This window comes from Trichomonas vaginalis, chromosome IV, assembly GCF_026262505.1.
Source record: "Trichomonas vaginalis G3 chromosome IV, whole genome shotgun sequence".
NCBI lineage: Eukaryota > Parabasalia > Trichomonadida > Trichomonadidae > Trichomonas > Trichomonas vaginalis.
This window is the reverse complement of record NC_067206.1, coordinates 19,376,492-19,390,943: the sequence shown is the minus strand read 5'-3', so window position 1 is coordinate 19,390,943 and position 14,452 is coordinate 19,376,492. Positions and strand designations below refer to the sequence as shown.

The 14,452-nt window shown below is 32.0% G+C and overlaps 5 protein-coding genes across 5 annotated transcripts; 1 reads left to right on the top strand and 4 right to left on the bottom strand.

Moving 5' to 3' along the window:
• Positions 1-10: 10 nt before the first annotated feature.
• TVAGG3_0128170 (uncharacterized protein) lies at positions 11-3,892 on the bottom strand (the record flags this gene model as incomplete). Its single annotated transcript, XM_001330068.2, has 1 exon — positions 71-3,892. One exon carries the CDS (start codon positions 3,890-3,892, stop codon positions 71-73), a length of 3,822 nt encoding a protein of 1,273 aa, XP_001330103.1.
• Positions 3,893-4,683: 791 nt separating this feature from the next.
• Positions 4,684-5,064, bottom strand: TVAGG3_0128160 (eukaryotic translation initiation factor 3 like domains domain-containing protein; the record flags this gene model as incomplete). Its single annotated transcript, XM_001330069.2, has 1 exon — positions 4,762-5,064. The coding sequence occupies one exon, from the start codon at positions 5,062-5,064 to the stop codon at positions 4,762-4,764; it is 303 nt and encodes a 100-aa protein (XP_001330104.1).
• Positions 5,065-5,781: 717 nt separating this feature from the next.
• TVAGG3_0128150 (ankyrin repeat and SOCS box-containing protein 4 family) lies at positions 5,782-7,143 on the bottom strand (the record flags this gene model as incomplete). The annotated part of the gene is made up of 1 exon (XM_001330070.1): positions 5,782-7,143. One exon carries the CDS (start codon positions 7,141-7,143, stop codon positions 5,782-5,784), a length of 1,362 nt encoding a protein of 453 aa, XP_001330105.1.
• Positions 7,144-8,010: 867 nt separating this feature from the next.
• Positions 8,011-11,338, top strand: TVAGG3_0128140 (presequence protease family; the record flags this gene model as incomplete). Its single annotated transcript, XM_001330071.1, has 1 exon — positions 8,027-10,990. The coding sequence occupies one exon, from the start codon at positions 8,027-8,029 to the stop codon at positions 10,988-10,990; it is 2,964 nt and encodes a 987-aa protein (XP_001330106.1).
• A 214-nt stretch (positions 11,339-11,552) lies between these two features.
• On the bottom strand, positions 11,553-13,428 carry TVAGG3_0128130 (uncharacterized protein; the record flags this gene model as incomplete). Its single annotated transcript, XM_001330072.1, has 1 exon — positions 11,558-13,195. The coding sequence occupies one exon, from the start codon at positions 13,193-13,195 to the stop codon at positions 11,558-11,560; it is 1,638 nt and encodes a 545-aa protein (XP_001330107.1).
• Between the last annotated feature and the right edge of the window lie 1,024 nt (positions 13,429-14,452).

Genomic DNA, 14,452 nt, shown 5'->3' with positions numbered 1-14,452 from the left:
AATTTTACATTAAATTTAAACTAATTTTTTAAATTAAAAACAAACAAATAAACAAAGGGAAATATTCCACTTATTTTGTTAGCTTTGAAATTAAGTTATCAGCTTCCTCGCAATCACTTGAAAATGATGCCAATTTTAAGGCAATTCCCATTTTACCAGGCACGTTAATCAACTTAACTGCCTCTTTATGAGGTCTTGTTATTACTACTGACTCAATCATCTCCAACGTTCCTGAAATATCTTTTCCGCTCTTTGCCTCCTTCCTCATAAATATAGCCATTGCAACAAATAAAGGGAAGAACCTCGGAATGAACTTGTGGAACTGGAAACAAACAGTTGATACAACATCTTGAGATGTCAAGTATTTCTGTATCAAGCTCTGCCACTCGAAAACGACAAAGCTCATTGAGTAGCAGTCTGTATCTTTTGTACTCTGGAGCCATGTCGTGACTCTATCCATAATGAATGCGTATTTAGAGTCATAATCTTTGTAATTCAGTTCAATTTGTTCGCAGAGACAACCCATATCAACTTTGAAAATGGAGAAAGGAGGAGCAACGTTCGGAGGTTTCGTTGGAGGAAGCAAGAATCTCCTTCTTACAGCTTTAGGAAGAATCTGTGCATAGATCTGATAAGAAGCATAAGAAGAAGGAGGAACAATCTGTGTAATAGATTTGACAATTAAGTCTGAAACATTTGATAAAGAATTTCTTGACATTACAAATGAAACAATCTCTCCTAGAATATCACAGAAACTAGGATTCTTCCAGTTCTTCTGTATCAATGAAATGAGGAAAGGCATTTGTTTTTCGATCAAGTTATGTGTGTGATTTGTCTCCTTGACTTTCAACAACTGTATCATCAGTCTCAAACTCATAATTGTCAAAGAAGGAAAGTTAACATTCGATGCCTGAATATTGTTTTCGCACAAGTCAATTAACTGAGAGAAAGACTTTGAACTAGTTTGTTCTGAAAGCATCGAAAGCCTGATGAGAATATGGGCAGGAAAAGAAGGTTTGATTTTGTCAATAACTGAGTCGTAAATTTCACAAACTTTTTTATTGACTGTCATCTTTTGAGAAATCATGTAACAAATCCTTGCAGTCTCGTATCCATCGAGAAATTCCTTATTTTGAATCATCAAAGCAGTTATTGTCAGCAAGAATTCAAGAGGCAAATTTGACATTGCGCCCATAATTGCTCTGACAAGATGGAGTCCAATTTTCATTCTCTTCATGTTCTTGCAAGTGTCGAGAATGTGGACAACAGCTGTTTTGAGGACTTCCTGGTTAAAATAGCTGTAGCTCCTCTGAACAAATGTTAGAAACTCCATAATTTTCTTTGAAGGTGGCTTAGGAGTTTGGAAGAAATCATTGACGAAATCCTCAGGATTTATCATGAAACAAGTTTCTCCGATCAGACCATTCAAATGTTTGAATCTATTCGCGAGAATTGGAAGCTCTTTGGACTTTACTTGCATCGCGTAGTTGAGAACTGAATTGATCATGAGGAGAGGAATTTCAACATCTTTGAACAAAATGATTCTGTTTCTTCTCTTTGCGTAGTTAATCAAAGAAATGAGACCATTCATGCTCTTGCTTGCTACGTATGTTTTGAGCATTTCTTGGAGATATTCATCTGATACAGATTCAGCAACCATTGAGAAAACAGCAGATTCTTCTGATTTTCTCAATTCATCAGGTGTCGGATTTACAAAAACAAATTTTTGTTTCTGATTCAATTTGATTTTTGGTTTGTTTCCAGTGAGAAATGTATAAACATCTGGACATTTCTCTTCAAATGAATCAAGGCATGCTTCCAAAGTTTTTTCGGGTATAAAATCTAAATCTTTCTTGAACATTCCGCACATTCTTACCAAATAAACAATGAACTTCTCGTCAACAGAATGGTTCTCTTCAACAGCATTCGTGAAATACTCAATTGCAGCTGATTTGATGCTTTCTTTATGCTGCATCCATCCATAAAGAATTTCACACCAATCAGAAACATATGTTATGTCACGCGCTGTTTTCCATAATCCCATGAACTCCGCAGCAAGTCTTTCTCGTGTCGGAGCTTCGACCTTTTCAAAGATACTCGCACATACTGATGTACATGCTGATGGACAAAATGGTGCTGCTCTGTCAATAAGTCCTATAATGCGGAAAACCGGTTTTGACACATTTGACAGGAATTTGAGAGTTCTTTCAAGTGGTCTGAAGAAGTTGTCGATGTCAAGGGCTCCATCAACAACATCTAAACCATTTTTGTTTGCAAAGAATTCATCAAAGTTTGTCGTGTTCAAAGAATCTACGAAATCTTCGCAATATCTTATTGCTTTAACGACACTAGGACTATCTGGATTGAGAGGATACTTGAAATCGGCCGAACAATCATAATAAGCGAGTAAAACTTCCATGTCGTCAATGAAATACTCAACTGCTTCTGTCAGACAGTTCATGACAGCCAAATAATCTTCATCTTTGGCAATTGACTTGACAATGGTAACTGTATTGAGGAATCCCCTCTTTTCGTAAAAGTCTGTTAACATATTTAAGGAAAATATCTCATGAGTCGGGTTGAATTTATGAAAGAACGTAATTGCACTGGAAGAAAGCTTTGCATTTTCGGATAAAGTACATTCAAATGCGATTTGGCACATTTTGATCGTTTGTTCGATTCCAAATAATTTCTTACTTCTTTCAACATTTAATTCTGACATTACTCCTAGTATATCTACTGAGTGGAACCATGATTGAGGTTTTACAAAGATATATTTGTGTATTAATTCAGCTAATTCGTTGCTATCATCCAATTTCCGAATTAAATGACGTAATCCTGAAAGGAATGGACTCAAAAGCTCTGGTTTATCGCCAATTCCTTTGGAAAAATTCTCTATGAGACCTAAATCACCTGAAGTTTCCCATTTGACAGTTGCAACTAATGCGGAATCATCTTTTGTAACAGGCAAAATCTCTTTGATGGGGAATTTGTAGAGCGAGGAAATGGTTTTTACTTCGTTGAAAGGAATCATTATTGAAATATCATTGTATTTAAATTGTAAATTACCATCTAAATATAGGCTTTCGACTGAATCGATTCTTTTGAGTATTTGAAAGGCGCTATCTTTTTGTACCATCGTAGATCCTTCTTTTGTAAGTAGTTCATAAGCGTATTTTGCGAGTTGTGGTTCAATCGTCGATATCATAATATAGTTGGTTTGTGAAAATAGGAAGGATATTAAATCTAAGTTAGGATTATTGTTCGATAAAATAATTTCTACGGCTTCATCAAATAATTCTGGATAATTTTTGACGAGAGCTAAAATAGAATTAAATAAGGCCCTATTTTTCGAGTCAGGATCTTTTGTAAGGAAAGGTCCAAGAATTGTGCCAGCCCAATTTTTATTAAATCTTCCAATGCGCTCTAATAAATGAGGTACATTAGAGAAGTTTGGAGTATTTATATCAGTAAAATGAGGTAAACTTGGGAAGAATTTAATAATATCTTTATGACTCTTAGGAGAAGTGAATTTGATGCAATAACAGAATACGGATGCGAGTACCAATGATGTTTTGTTTTCTTGTGTAAATAAATTTGCGACATCAAACGCTCCCTTTAAGATTGATAAACTAAAATGTGGAAAAAATCGAACTAAAAACTTGCCCAACGTATTTGATACCATCACTTTAATGGAAGGTGTTCCTTTTTCAAAAATGCAAACGAAATATTTCAGAATCTGGGCAAAGATTTTAATTTTATGGTGTGTTGTTTCGTTGAAAAAGATATTTGGAGTTATTTCTTTCGTAATAGCATTTAGCGTTTCAATTATTGTATCATTATTGGTATCTGTTTGTAAAGAAATGCCTTTAGAAGTAAAAAAGTCTTCCATATTTGATATAAAAATATGAGTGTCAATTTTTTATCCAAATTTATAATCATATGAAATAGATTTAGAATGTCGTACATAAATAAAAATATATAAAACCAAATAAGTCTCAATTCAATCAATTCTAGCGGCTTTTTATTTTCAAAAAATACTTTATATTCTTGAAATATTACCAATAAGAAACATTAATTGCATTTGATGCCAAACCGATCAATAATTGAAACAAACCGTTTATCGTCAAATATCGATCTAAAAATTAAGTTTTTCGTGGTCATATAATAAAAACATGGCAATAAAAATGGTTGATTTTGATACTTGAATCAATTTTAAGGCATTAAAACATTGTAAAAGAGTGAATATCTCATAAGCTTTTTTCTTCAGCCACATTAGTGGTTACTCTAACAGAATTATGTGAGTTTTCTCGATTTCTGTGTTCATTAAGGAAAACACCTTGTCATGTTACGAATTTATTCTGTGAGCTCTGCGTATCTTTCATTTACCGGAATATTTATTTTAATTGAATACATTAGTCAATGTAAATGCAAATTACTATAAGATTTTTGAGCTTAAGACTTATTTAAGGAGAGATATTTGTGTTTAAACTCAGATGATTTCAAATATTGAGAATTTAAACATACAGAGACTTATTGATACAGTATCGAAATCAAAATATTATAAAATGGTCTCTCAAAGCTCAAATAACTATTCGGCCAAAAAAAATTGGGGAGTAAATTCTTAAATGTGTTACGTATTTGTAATTCATATATGGCACACAATGAATCAACAGTAGAATTAATAATATGACCTTTTATTAAATAAAATTTATAACAATGCGTACAATCCAAGAATTGAGCGCGATAGATGTAATGTCTTTACATGAAGTCCATATCTGCGTCTGGTCCAGATTCTGAATTGTTTTCATTTTCAGAAGGACCATTTTTATTAGAAAATGCAGAGTTTGTTTCTCCATTTTTCTCCTCTCTAGCACGAGCAGCAACTATTTTTTCAACATATTGTTGAAGTTCTTGGTATTGTTCTCTCGAAAAATCTTTTGTTAGATCTTTTAAGAGTTCTTCGATGAATTTCTTGTAGTATTCATGCTTGTTAAATTCTTGGCAATGCTTTCCGAATTCAAATGCAAAATTCTCAATATCTTTTGGTGATTTCTCAGTCATTGTGTCAAAACCGCTTTTCTTATCATTTCGAGTTGAAACAATTAATTTTAGAAGGGTTTAATTGATATTGTAGCTTCTCTGACGAATATGAAGTCGATTCCAAACTTGGATCCGCTGAAATACAATATTAAGGTCCTTTGTGCATCATGCACTAAAATTAAAAGCAATGGCAGCCACATATAAATGTGTGGCTGCCATTCGATATTTACATTGTTCAAAGCTTGTTTTTTCAGGTAACGTCGATAAATTTTGAAGTTACCGGAAAAAACGAGTTTTAAACAATTTAAATCGCAAATTTACAAATACAATCATACAAAAGTATATTATCTTTTGTTTTTGAGTCTGAACTTCGAATCATAAATTTGACTTGAATCCAAAACAAAAGATAATATACTTTATCGTTCATTCTACGAAATCTCTTCAAGGAAAGGTCTGCTCAAAACTTTTCTTTATTGAAATACGAAAGTCCCCCTCAATAAATTACAGCAAGATACATATTATATGCCTAATATCAAAATACAGATATCTTAACATAATACATATATCAATCATAAATATACCTTAACATCAAGAATCTCAACTTTCCTCTCAAACGGTGGTTTATTAAAAACGCTCAATTTTTCATCAACCTTAATAACACCAATAAACAGTAAATATTATACTTATATTTTTATTTCCTATACGACAAGATTATCATATATTACTTATATAGAAACGCTAATTCTTTGCACCGTGTGAAATAAGAAAACTAGCTATTTCTTTACAATTCATTAATGCTGCTAGATGAAGAGGGGTATGTCCATATTTTTCTTTTGCATTGATATTTGCACCGTGTGAAATGAGAAGTTCGACTGATTCTTTATTATTCATAAATGCTGCTTTATGAAGAGCGGTTTCCCCATTTTTATCATTTTCATTGATATTTGCACCGTGTGAAATAAGAAGTTCGATTGTTTCTTTATTATTCATAAATGCTGCTTTATGAAGAGTGGTTTCCCCATCATTATCTTTTTCGTTGATATTTGCACCGTATGAAATAAGAAATTCGACTGTTTCTTTACTATTCATAAATGCTGCTTTATGAAGAGCGGTTTCCCCATTTTTATTTTTTTCGTTGATATTTGCACCATGTGAAATAAGAAATTCGGCTATTTCTTTTTTATTTATAATTGCTGCGACATGAAGGGCGGTTTTCTCATCATTATCTTTTGCATTGATATTTACATCGTGTGAAAGGAAGTATTCGAGTATGGATAGAATATTGAACCTCGTTGAATTAATAAAGCATTGGTTAAAATCATTAGATTGATCGAAATAAACTAAAAATGATTCAAGATTATTGTAAATTCCACAATCTTCTAAATCGATCTCTATATTATATTCATTCATCAAGAATGTAACAAAATCAATGTTATGTGAAATAATTGCATACTTCATACATTTTTTATCTGGTCTTTGATATTTCAGGCATTCACTCATGATCTCCGGATTTCCTCCTAAAAATGATAATCTTAAACATTTTTTAGTTATTTGTGACTTAAATTTAGTTCTTAATAATTTGAAACAATCAACTGCTCCATGGTAACAACATAATTCAAGTAATGAATATCCTTTTTTAGAATATGGGTATAAATTACTTACAAGTTCTTGATCTTTATCAAATCCTTCGCTTTCAATGAAACAGATGAATCTTTCTTTGTCATTATACATTATTGCCCTGTAAACAGTATTTTCTGTATGAATATCGATATTTTTTGAATCAATTTTTTCGAAATTAATTAATGGAGCATCAATTTTATCGTTTACTTGATAATTATCATATATGAGTTTGGCAAGAGATAAATAAGGCTTTAAATAGCGATTATTATACCGGATGATACGTAAAATATCATTTATAATATTGTTAGGAAGTTGTGACTTTGAATCAATCAATTCTGTTTTGATCATCTTGTAAATCTTGTTTATTTCTTCTGAATTTTCAGTTTTCAGCTGATACAATGCATTATATGCATCTATGTAGTATTTATATATACTTCGCAATTCACTGTATTTATTTGGGAGAGTGCCTTGATTAGACATAAAAAAATTTAAATCTTTTGCACTTTTTCAATTTGTCATTCAAATTTTGAGATGCATTCAAAATTAAAATTCCAAAAAATATTGAAAAAGTGCAAAATGTCATATCTATATTATATTATATAAATTAGACCTATTTATAAATAGCAGTGAATTTATAAATATACCCCCTTATTTGGAATTTCCAATTAATTGGAAAAACCGTCGTAATTGGAAAAACCGTCGCAATTGGAAAAATTGCGAGATTGGAAATTCCAAATAAGTAAAAACTTAATAAATAAAATTTTATCGAGTTTAGATGGTTTTCTCCAATCAAAAGAATTCGAAAATACTAGTCTCTGATATATGAATCGTTCAGTATAGGTCTGCTCTGATAACCAATATTTGTTTCAGAAACTTGTTTCTTTTAGTTAAATTTAGAAATAATTAATTAACAAAACTTGAATCCTGTTTTGTTTATTACTTATTTATACTTATTGGTTTATTTGTTAGGCAAGTTCGAATAATATTGCAAACAGATAAACATCCACTCGGTATTTTATTTGTTTATGAACTTGGATTATTTTTAGGACAATAACATTCAATGTTTTGCTCCGAGAAATAGATGAATCGAGAAAATTCATTTTAAAACTTTCAGGAGATAGTTGATTTTGAATAGCTCAATGTTTTAGTTACTTGTAATAGTTATTTATAATTCATAAGTGAATCAATAAAATAAGAAATATTTTAAAAAGTTTAATAGGAATCAGTCTATTGCAGCATGAATTCCAAAGCTGTTCATTTATAGTCTCGAGCGATTGCAACATCTGGAAATCCAATATAAAGTATCACAGAAGCTTTGGAGCATTTTTGATGATTTTTTATATCACATGTCACTTCATTTTTTATGGAAAAAGTAACTGAATATATAACGAAGACAACATTGTATGTTGTTCCATTGCTTGTATCCATAGCTTTCATATACTTAAAACCGAATGAAGGAGTCAATATTCATAATTTTGTTTTCGTTAAAAAGCAGTATTTTCCGCAATACAATGCTGAGGTAATGCTATACAAACACAAATTGCATGGATGTCCATATATTTACGTTAAAACTTCAGATAAACATAATTTCTTTGCTACAACTCTTCGAACAACCTGTATTGACAATACGGGATCGACGCATGTTCTTGAGCATTTAACATTACATGGTTCTAAAAAGTATCCAATCCCATCTGTTTTTACAGAATTAATCAAATCATCTCTTGCATCATTCATGAATGCATTCACATCAGTAGAATGGACTGCATATCCATTTTCAACTACAAATTACAAAGATTTTCACAATCTTTTAGATGTTTACTTAGATTCAGTTTTTAATCCTAAGTTAGAAGAGATTGATTTCCTTTCAGAATGTCACCATCTTGAATTTGAGCAACCAGATAACTCATCTTCAGCACTTAGACACTCCGGAGTCGTTTACAATGAAATGAATGGAGCAATGTCTAGTACAAGCCACTACTTTACAGACTTACTAAGGCAGAAATTATATCCTCATAGTCTTTTCCATTTCAATTACGGTGGAAATCCACCGGATATCGCAAATCTTACGTTCAAAGATATCCAAGATCAACATGATCGATATTACAACCCTTCTAACGCTTTATTCTTCCATTACGGAAGCTTTAATACTGCAGAAGTTATGAAAAAACTTGATTCTATCATTCAAAAATTTGAACCAAAGAATATCACAATTCCAGAAGAGAAAATCAAAGAACCGAGATGGGAACAACCAGTTACTATTGAAGAAGATGGTCCGAGTGATGATGATTCCAACAGTTCTCGTGTCTCTTTGGCATGGTTGGTCGGAGATTTACGAAATATCTCTGATGTTTTCGATTTAAAGATCCTTAACCTTCTTTTGAGTTCCACAGTTGTATCACCATTATACCAAGGCCTAATTAAGACAGGTTACGGCAAGAGTTTCACTGAAACAGGATACATGGATTATATTAAATATCCATATTTCACGATTGGACTTGCCGGAGTATCCAAAGATGATGCAAAGCAGTTTAACAACAAAGTCATTACTATATTGAACAAAATCTATAAAGAAGGTTTCGATCCCGACCATCAACGATCAATTTTACATGCATTAGAACTTTCTCAACGAGAAATTTCATCGAGTATCGGTATGGACATCTGGAACAATTTAGTTTCTAGTTGGATCCATGATACAGATCCATTTCGGATCATTGACATAAGAAGGGAATTCGAAAGAGTCAAGAAGACACTGCAAATACAACCAAGATATTTTGAATTACTTCTTAAAACAAAAATAATTGAAAATAGTCATTGTCTGTTCTTAATAATGAATTCAGATCCGAAATTCCTTGAAAAGAAACAAAATCAAACAAAAATTGAAATGGAAAAAATTAAACAAAAAATGTCAGAAAAAGAGAAAAGTGACATTGTCAAATTGGCCGCAGAAATTCGTGCAAGAATTGATGCTCCTAAACCACTTCACCTCCTTCCAACCGTAACAGTCAACGATATAAATAAAACCGCCAATTTAGAAGAATATGAAAAAGACGGAAATATTTATAAATTCAGAAGAACGATGAATGGTATCGTGAAAGTACGTGTGCAAGGTGATTTACCATTGAATCATGAATTGATCAAAGATGTTCCTTTGTATACAACTGTTTTGAGTTCACTCGGTTGCGATGACATGGATGAAAATGAATTTCAAAAGAATGTGACACTTTTTACAGGCGGAATTCATGTTAATTTGAATGTGATAAACAAACTGAATGACGACAAAACACATGGTGTTATTACATTAAGTAGTTATTGTTTAGATCGCGATGCTCCGAAAATGATTGAATTGATGTCAAAAATGATTTTTAAGCCGCATTTCAACAACACAAAAATGATTGAAACAATGTTGAAAACATCTAGTATTATGTTCAACGATAACATAATAAACAATGGCCATAGATATGCTGCAATGTTCAGTTCTGCAGCTCTTTCGAGATCGAATTCATTGAGTGAAATTTGGTTCGGTGTTTCTCAACAGAAAAATTTGAAATATGTTTTACAAAATTTGACAGAATTGAATCTACAAAAGATTCACGATGAAATCATCATGAAGGCCAATTTCTCTGCATCAATTCATGGAGGATACCAAGGTATCAATAGATCCTTTGATTTTGTCAAAGATTTTGTTGATGAATTGAACAAAAATGACAAAAAACTAAATTCTGAAAAAGATTTCATTGAAGAATTCTCACTAAAAATGAAAGAAAAGAAGAAAACAATTATCTCTGTAGACTCACAAACTTATTTCTGCTGTGTTGCCATGAAAGGTCCATCGTATAACAAAGATTTCGAAGAAAACAATAAAAGAACAATTACTATTACTTTGTTAAAGAACCAGTTCCTTTGGGATCTTGTTCGAGAAAAACTTGGAGCATATGGAGCTATTGCAACTCACGATAGATGGACAGGAACAACTGTTTTGGCTTCGTACAGAGATACAAATCCTGTTGAGATTTTGGGAGCTTTCAAAAAAGCTGTTGATGAAGTATTGGAAGGAAACATAACAGATGAAATGATTGGAAAGGCAAAGATAACAACTTTCGGTGCTTTGGATCAACCTGAGGCTCCTGCTGACTCTGGATTGAACATTTTCCAGAGAAACATGGATTTCGAAACTGAACAAAAAGTTCGAAATCAATTATTGAGTGTTACAAAGGAAGATATCATCGAACAAGCTAGAAAGATGAAACAGGAAGATTGGACATATTGTGTTGTTGGTTCTCCTTCTGTTTCTGAAAAACTTACTGATTTCATTGTTTATGAATTATAAAACTTTTTTTATGTTGTAAATATACTTTTAAAAATTTGACGTTTATACAATTTATTATGCAAGTTCAAAGGATTAACTATAAAATATTGATGTACTCTAGAGTTATGTTTACAATGTTTTATTAGTATTATCTATATATTACTCTAAGTCTTTTACTTAGACATTATTAATTCTAACTAAAAAAAATCTATAATTATTATGCAAGTTGGTCCCTGAAGCAATTTCTTGATTGATTAGAATTCTTTAAATGAACAATAATTAAGAATTTTCAAATCTAATGAATCAACTTGAGTTTTGCATATTTATTCATATCATTGAGTTTCTTCGAATCTTATATCAATTAAAAACTGATTAAAATATAGAGAATAGATTTTGTGTTTTTCATTTTTCTGCATATCCATTGCCTGATCATATAGGAGATAATTTTATGCAATTGCTATAGTGCAAATCTTAAGTAACAAAAAAATGAGTTTGTATTGAATATAAAACTATTTTAAATTTGAGTTAAAAAAAATTAAAATCAATAAATATAATGTTTACATACAAAATAATATATTTAAGACTTGCTTAAGTGAATGATTCAGAAATAATATCCGAAGAACTTGAAATGTTTGATTTTCTTGAAACTTTTGAGTTCTTTCCAGATATTTCACTAGAATTCTTTGATGAAATAATACTGGAATTTTTATTATGAGATTTTTTGGAAGAACTTAGCTTTGACGAAGAATTACTTTCGAAAGAACTAAAATCATCAGCTTTCTTTTCATCTTGGATAGAACTTTTGAGAGTGCTTTTAAGGAATGAAGGTAATGTCGATGTTGTATCATTCAAAGCAGAAACAGTATTAGGTTCAGAAGGAACTTTGTTGGAAGATCTGGAAGTATTAGTATCAGATAACAATGTTGAATCAAAACTCTTTTTAGAACTTGTTCTACTTCTATGACTCGATGAAGTAGATGTAAAAGTATCATCTATTTGATCTTTTGAATTAATTTTATGAGACGATGAATTCCGAGAAACATCAGAAATGTTTTGTGTATCAATTATTTGATCTTTTGAATTCATTTTATGAGACGAAGAATTCCTTGAAACATCAGAAATGTTTTGAGCATCAATTATTTGATCTTTTGAATTCATTTTATGAGACGAAGAATTCCTTGAAACATCAGAAATGTTTTGAGCATCAATTATTTGATCTTTTGAATTCATTTTATGAGACGAAGAATTCCGAGAAACATCAGAAACGTTTTGTGTATCATCTATAATTTTGCTAAAGCTTGATGATTCACTAGAGTCAAATTCATATGATGCTTTGGAAGATTCTTTTGAAGTTGGCATTTGAGAAGAAACTAATGAAAGTTTTTCAATCGCTTCTTGAGATTGCTCGCGGGATGATGGTTTCGAGGCAATGTGAGAAATTGTTGCTTGAGCTTTAATTGGTTTGGACAAAGACGTGGAATTTGATGAAGATTCTCGTCTTTGTCTTTGAGACGGAGGATTGTCTGTAATGATTTCCACATGATTAAATGGATCGTCGTTGATCATTGATGGTATTCTTGAAGACGTGGCAGTTAAATCTTCAATTTGTGTTGCTCTGCGTATTTTATGGCGACGTTTTGAATCTTCAATTGTACGTACCTTCTTTTCAAGATCAATTAGCTCTTTCTTGAGTTGTTCGCGAGTTTTTCGATAATGAATATTTAATTGATAAACATCTGCTTCACGTGGATTGACAACAGGTAATTCTCGCTTTTTCTTTGGTTTTGGCTTCTTTGGCGCTGGTTCAGGTGGCTTTTGAAGCTCAACTACCTTTTCTGGTTCTCTATCCAAGCAAGAAACTGATTCTACATCGGAAGAAAAGTGAACTAACGAATATTCTATGTTAATTGAGCCAACTTGAGTTTGATTTTTGTTTTCTAAAGGAATATTTAGTTGATATGTAAATTTCATTCCAGTATTCTGATAAGATTCAACTAAAGTCGTGCATATATCAAATCCACATGCGCAGTGTGTATGCTTTTTCGAATCTGTTAAATAAATGTATAACGGAGTTTGTTGAAATGCTTGGAAGCAATCTAATCTGATAAAAAACTCTATTCCTGTTTCTAGATTGTTTTGGCATCCTTCATCCAAATTCACAGCTGATATTTGCTTCAAAGGTAGATCGAACATTTGTAATTTAAGTGTTAGTTCTTTTTGTTTCATATTGTTTAATTCAAAATCATGAATAATGACTTGAATAAGAAATAGTTCATAATTTGCAAGCTCACTACTCGAATTTTGATCCATTTTTATTCATATTCCGTTTTTTTTTACTATCTCTGACAAAATTTACGCGTCAAAATTGTTGTAGCTAAACATGAAAAACCTTCAATACTGATCATCATGTCCTTCAACTTTGAAATTTCATGACTTAATAGAATCCAAATTTAGACTTTTCAGAAAGCATATCTTCTAAAAATTGATATTATCATTTGGTAGTAGACTTGTTGTTATATTTCTGTTATTATAAACCGGATGTCTTATGCTAATTCTTCCAAAAATACGAAATATCCGTTTTTCAAAAGAATATATAACATTTTGAAATAAAAATACAATTACATAATCAAATTTACTCTATGTTATGGCAGTCCCAACGGGAACCGCGGTAATTTACCGAGGTTTCCGCACACCTAGAGATGCGAGTTTCCGAATTTTTTTAGCCCTGGGATGTCATAACCGCTGCGGTTTTGTAAAATTTGGGATAAATTTTGACAATCCATTTTTTGTGGGATGTACGTTTATATCAATTTGCTCGGCGTTTGCCGAGCTATTGTACAATCCTACTCGAATTCATTACGCAGCCCTGGTCACTCAAAGGCCAGGGCATACAATTACAAAATAGTAGAGTGAGACTCTTCTAATTTCTTCCAATCACAAGGAAGATCTTAGAAGAGCCTCACTCTACTCGAACACATTACGCAGCCCTGGTCACTCAAAGGCCAGGGCATACAATTACAAAATAGTAGAGTGAGACTCTTCTAATTTCTTCCAATCACAAGGAAGATCTTAGAAGAGCCTCACTCTACTCGAACACATTACGCAGCTCCTGCTCAACAATGAGCAGGTCTTACCACTTTGAGAGGCTTTCGCTCGAGTTCTGATGCAGATCCCAACGCGAGCGAGAGTCTCTCAAGCAAGCTTCTAATTCGTAGCTAGAGTTTCACTCTTATGAACTGGCAGCCAATTTGAGAGACTTTCGCTCGAGATCTAATGAAAAATCAGAACTCGGCCAAAAATTGCCCAAACAGGCTTGTAATTCGTAGCTATAGTATTGATCGTATGGATGTGTTGCCAATATGAGAGACTTTCGCTCGATGTCTGATATTGCATCAGACATCGAGCGAAAGTCACTCAAAACAGCTTAGACATGTCTATTTTGACGGTATTAAATGATTTCATAGGAAATGTCTCAGTTGTTAA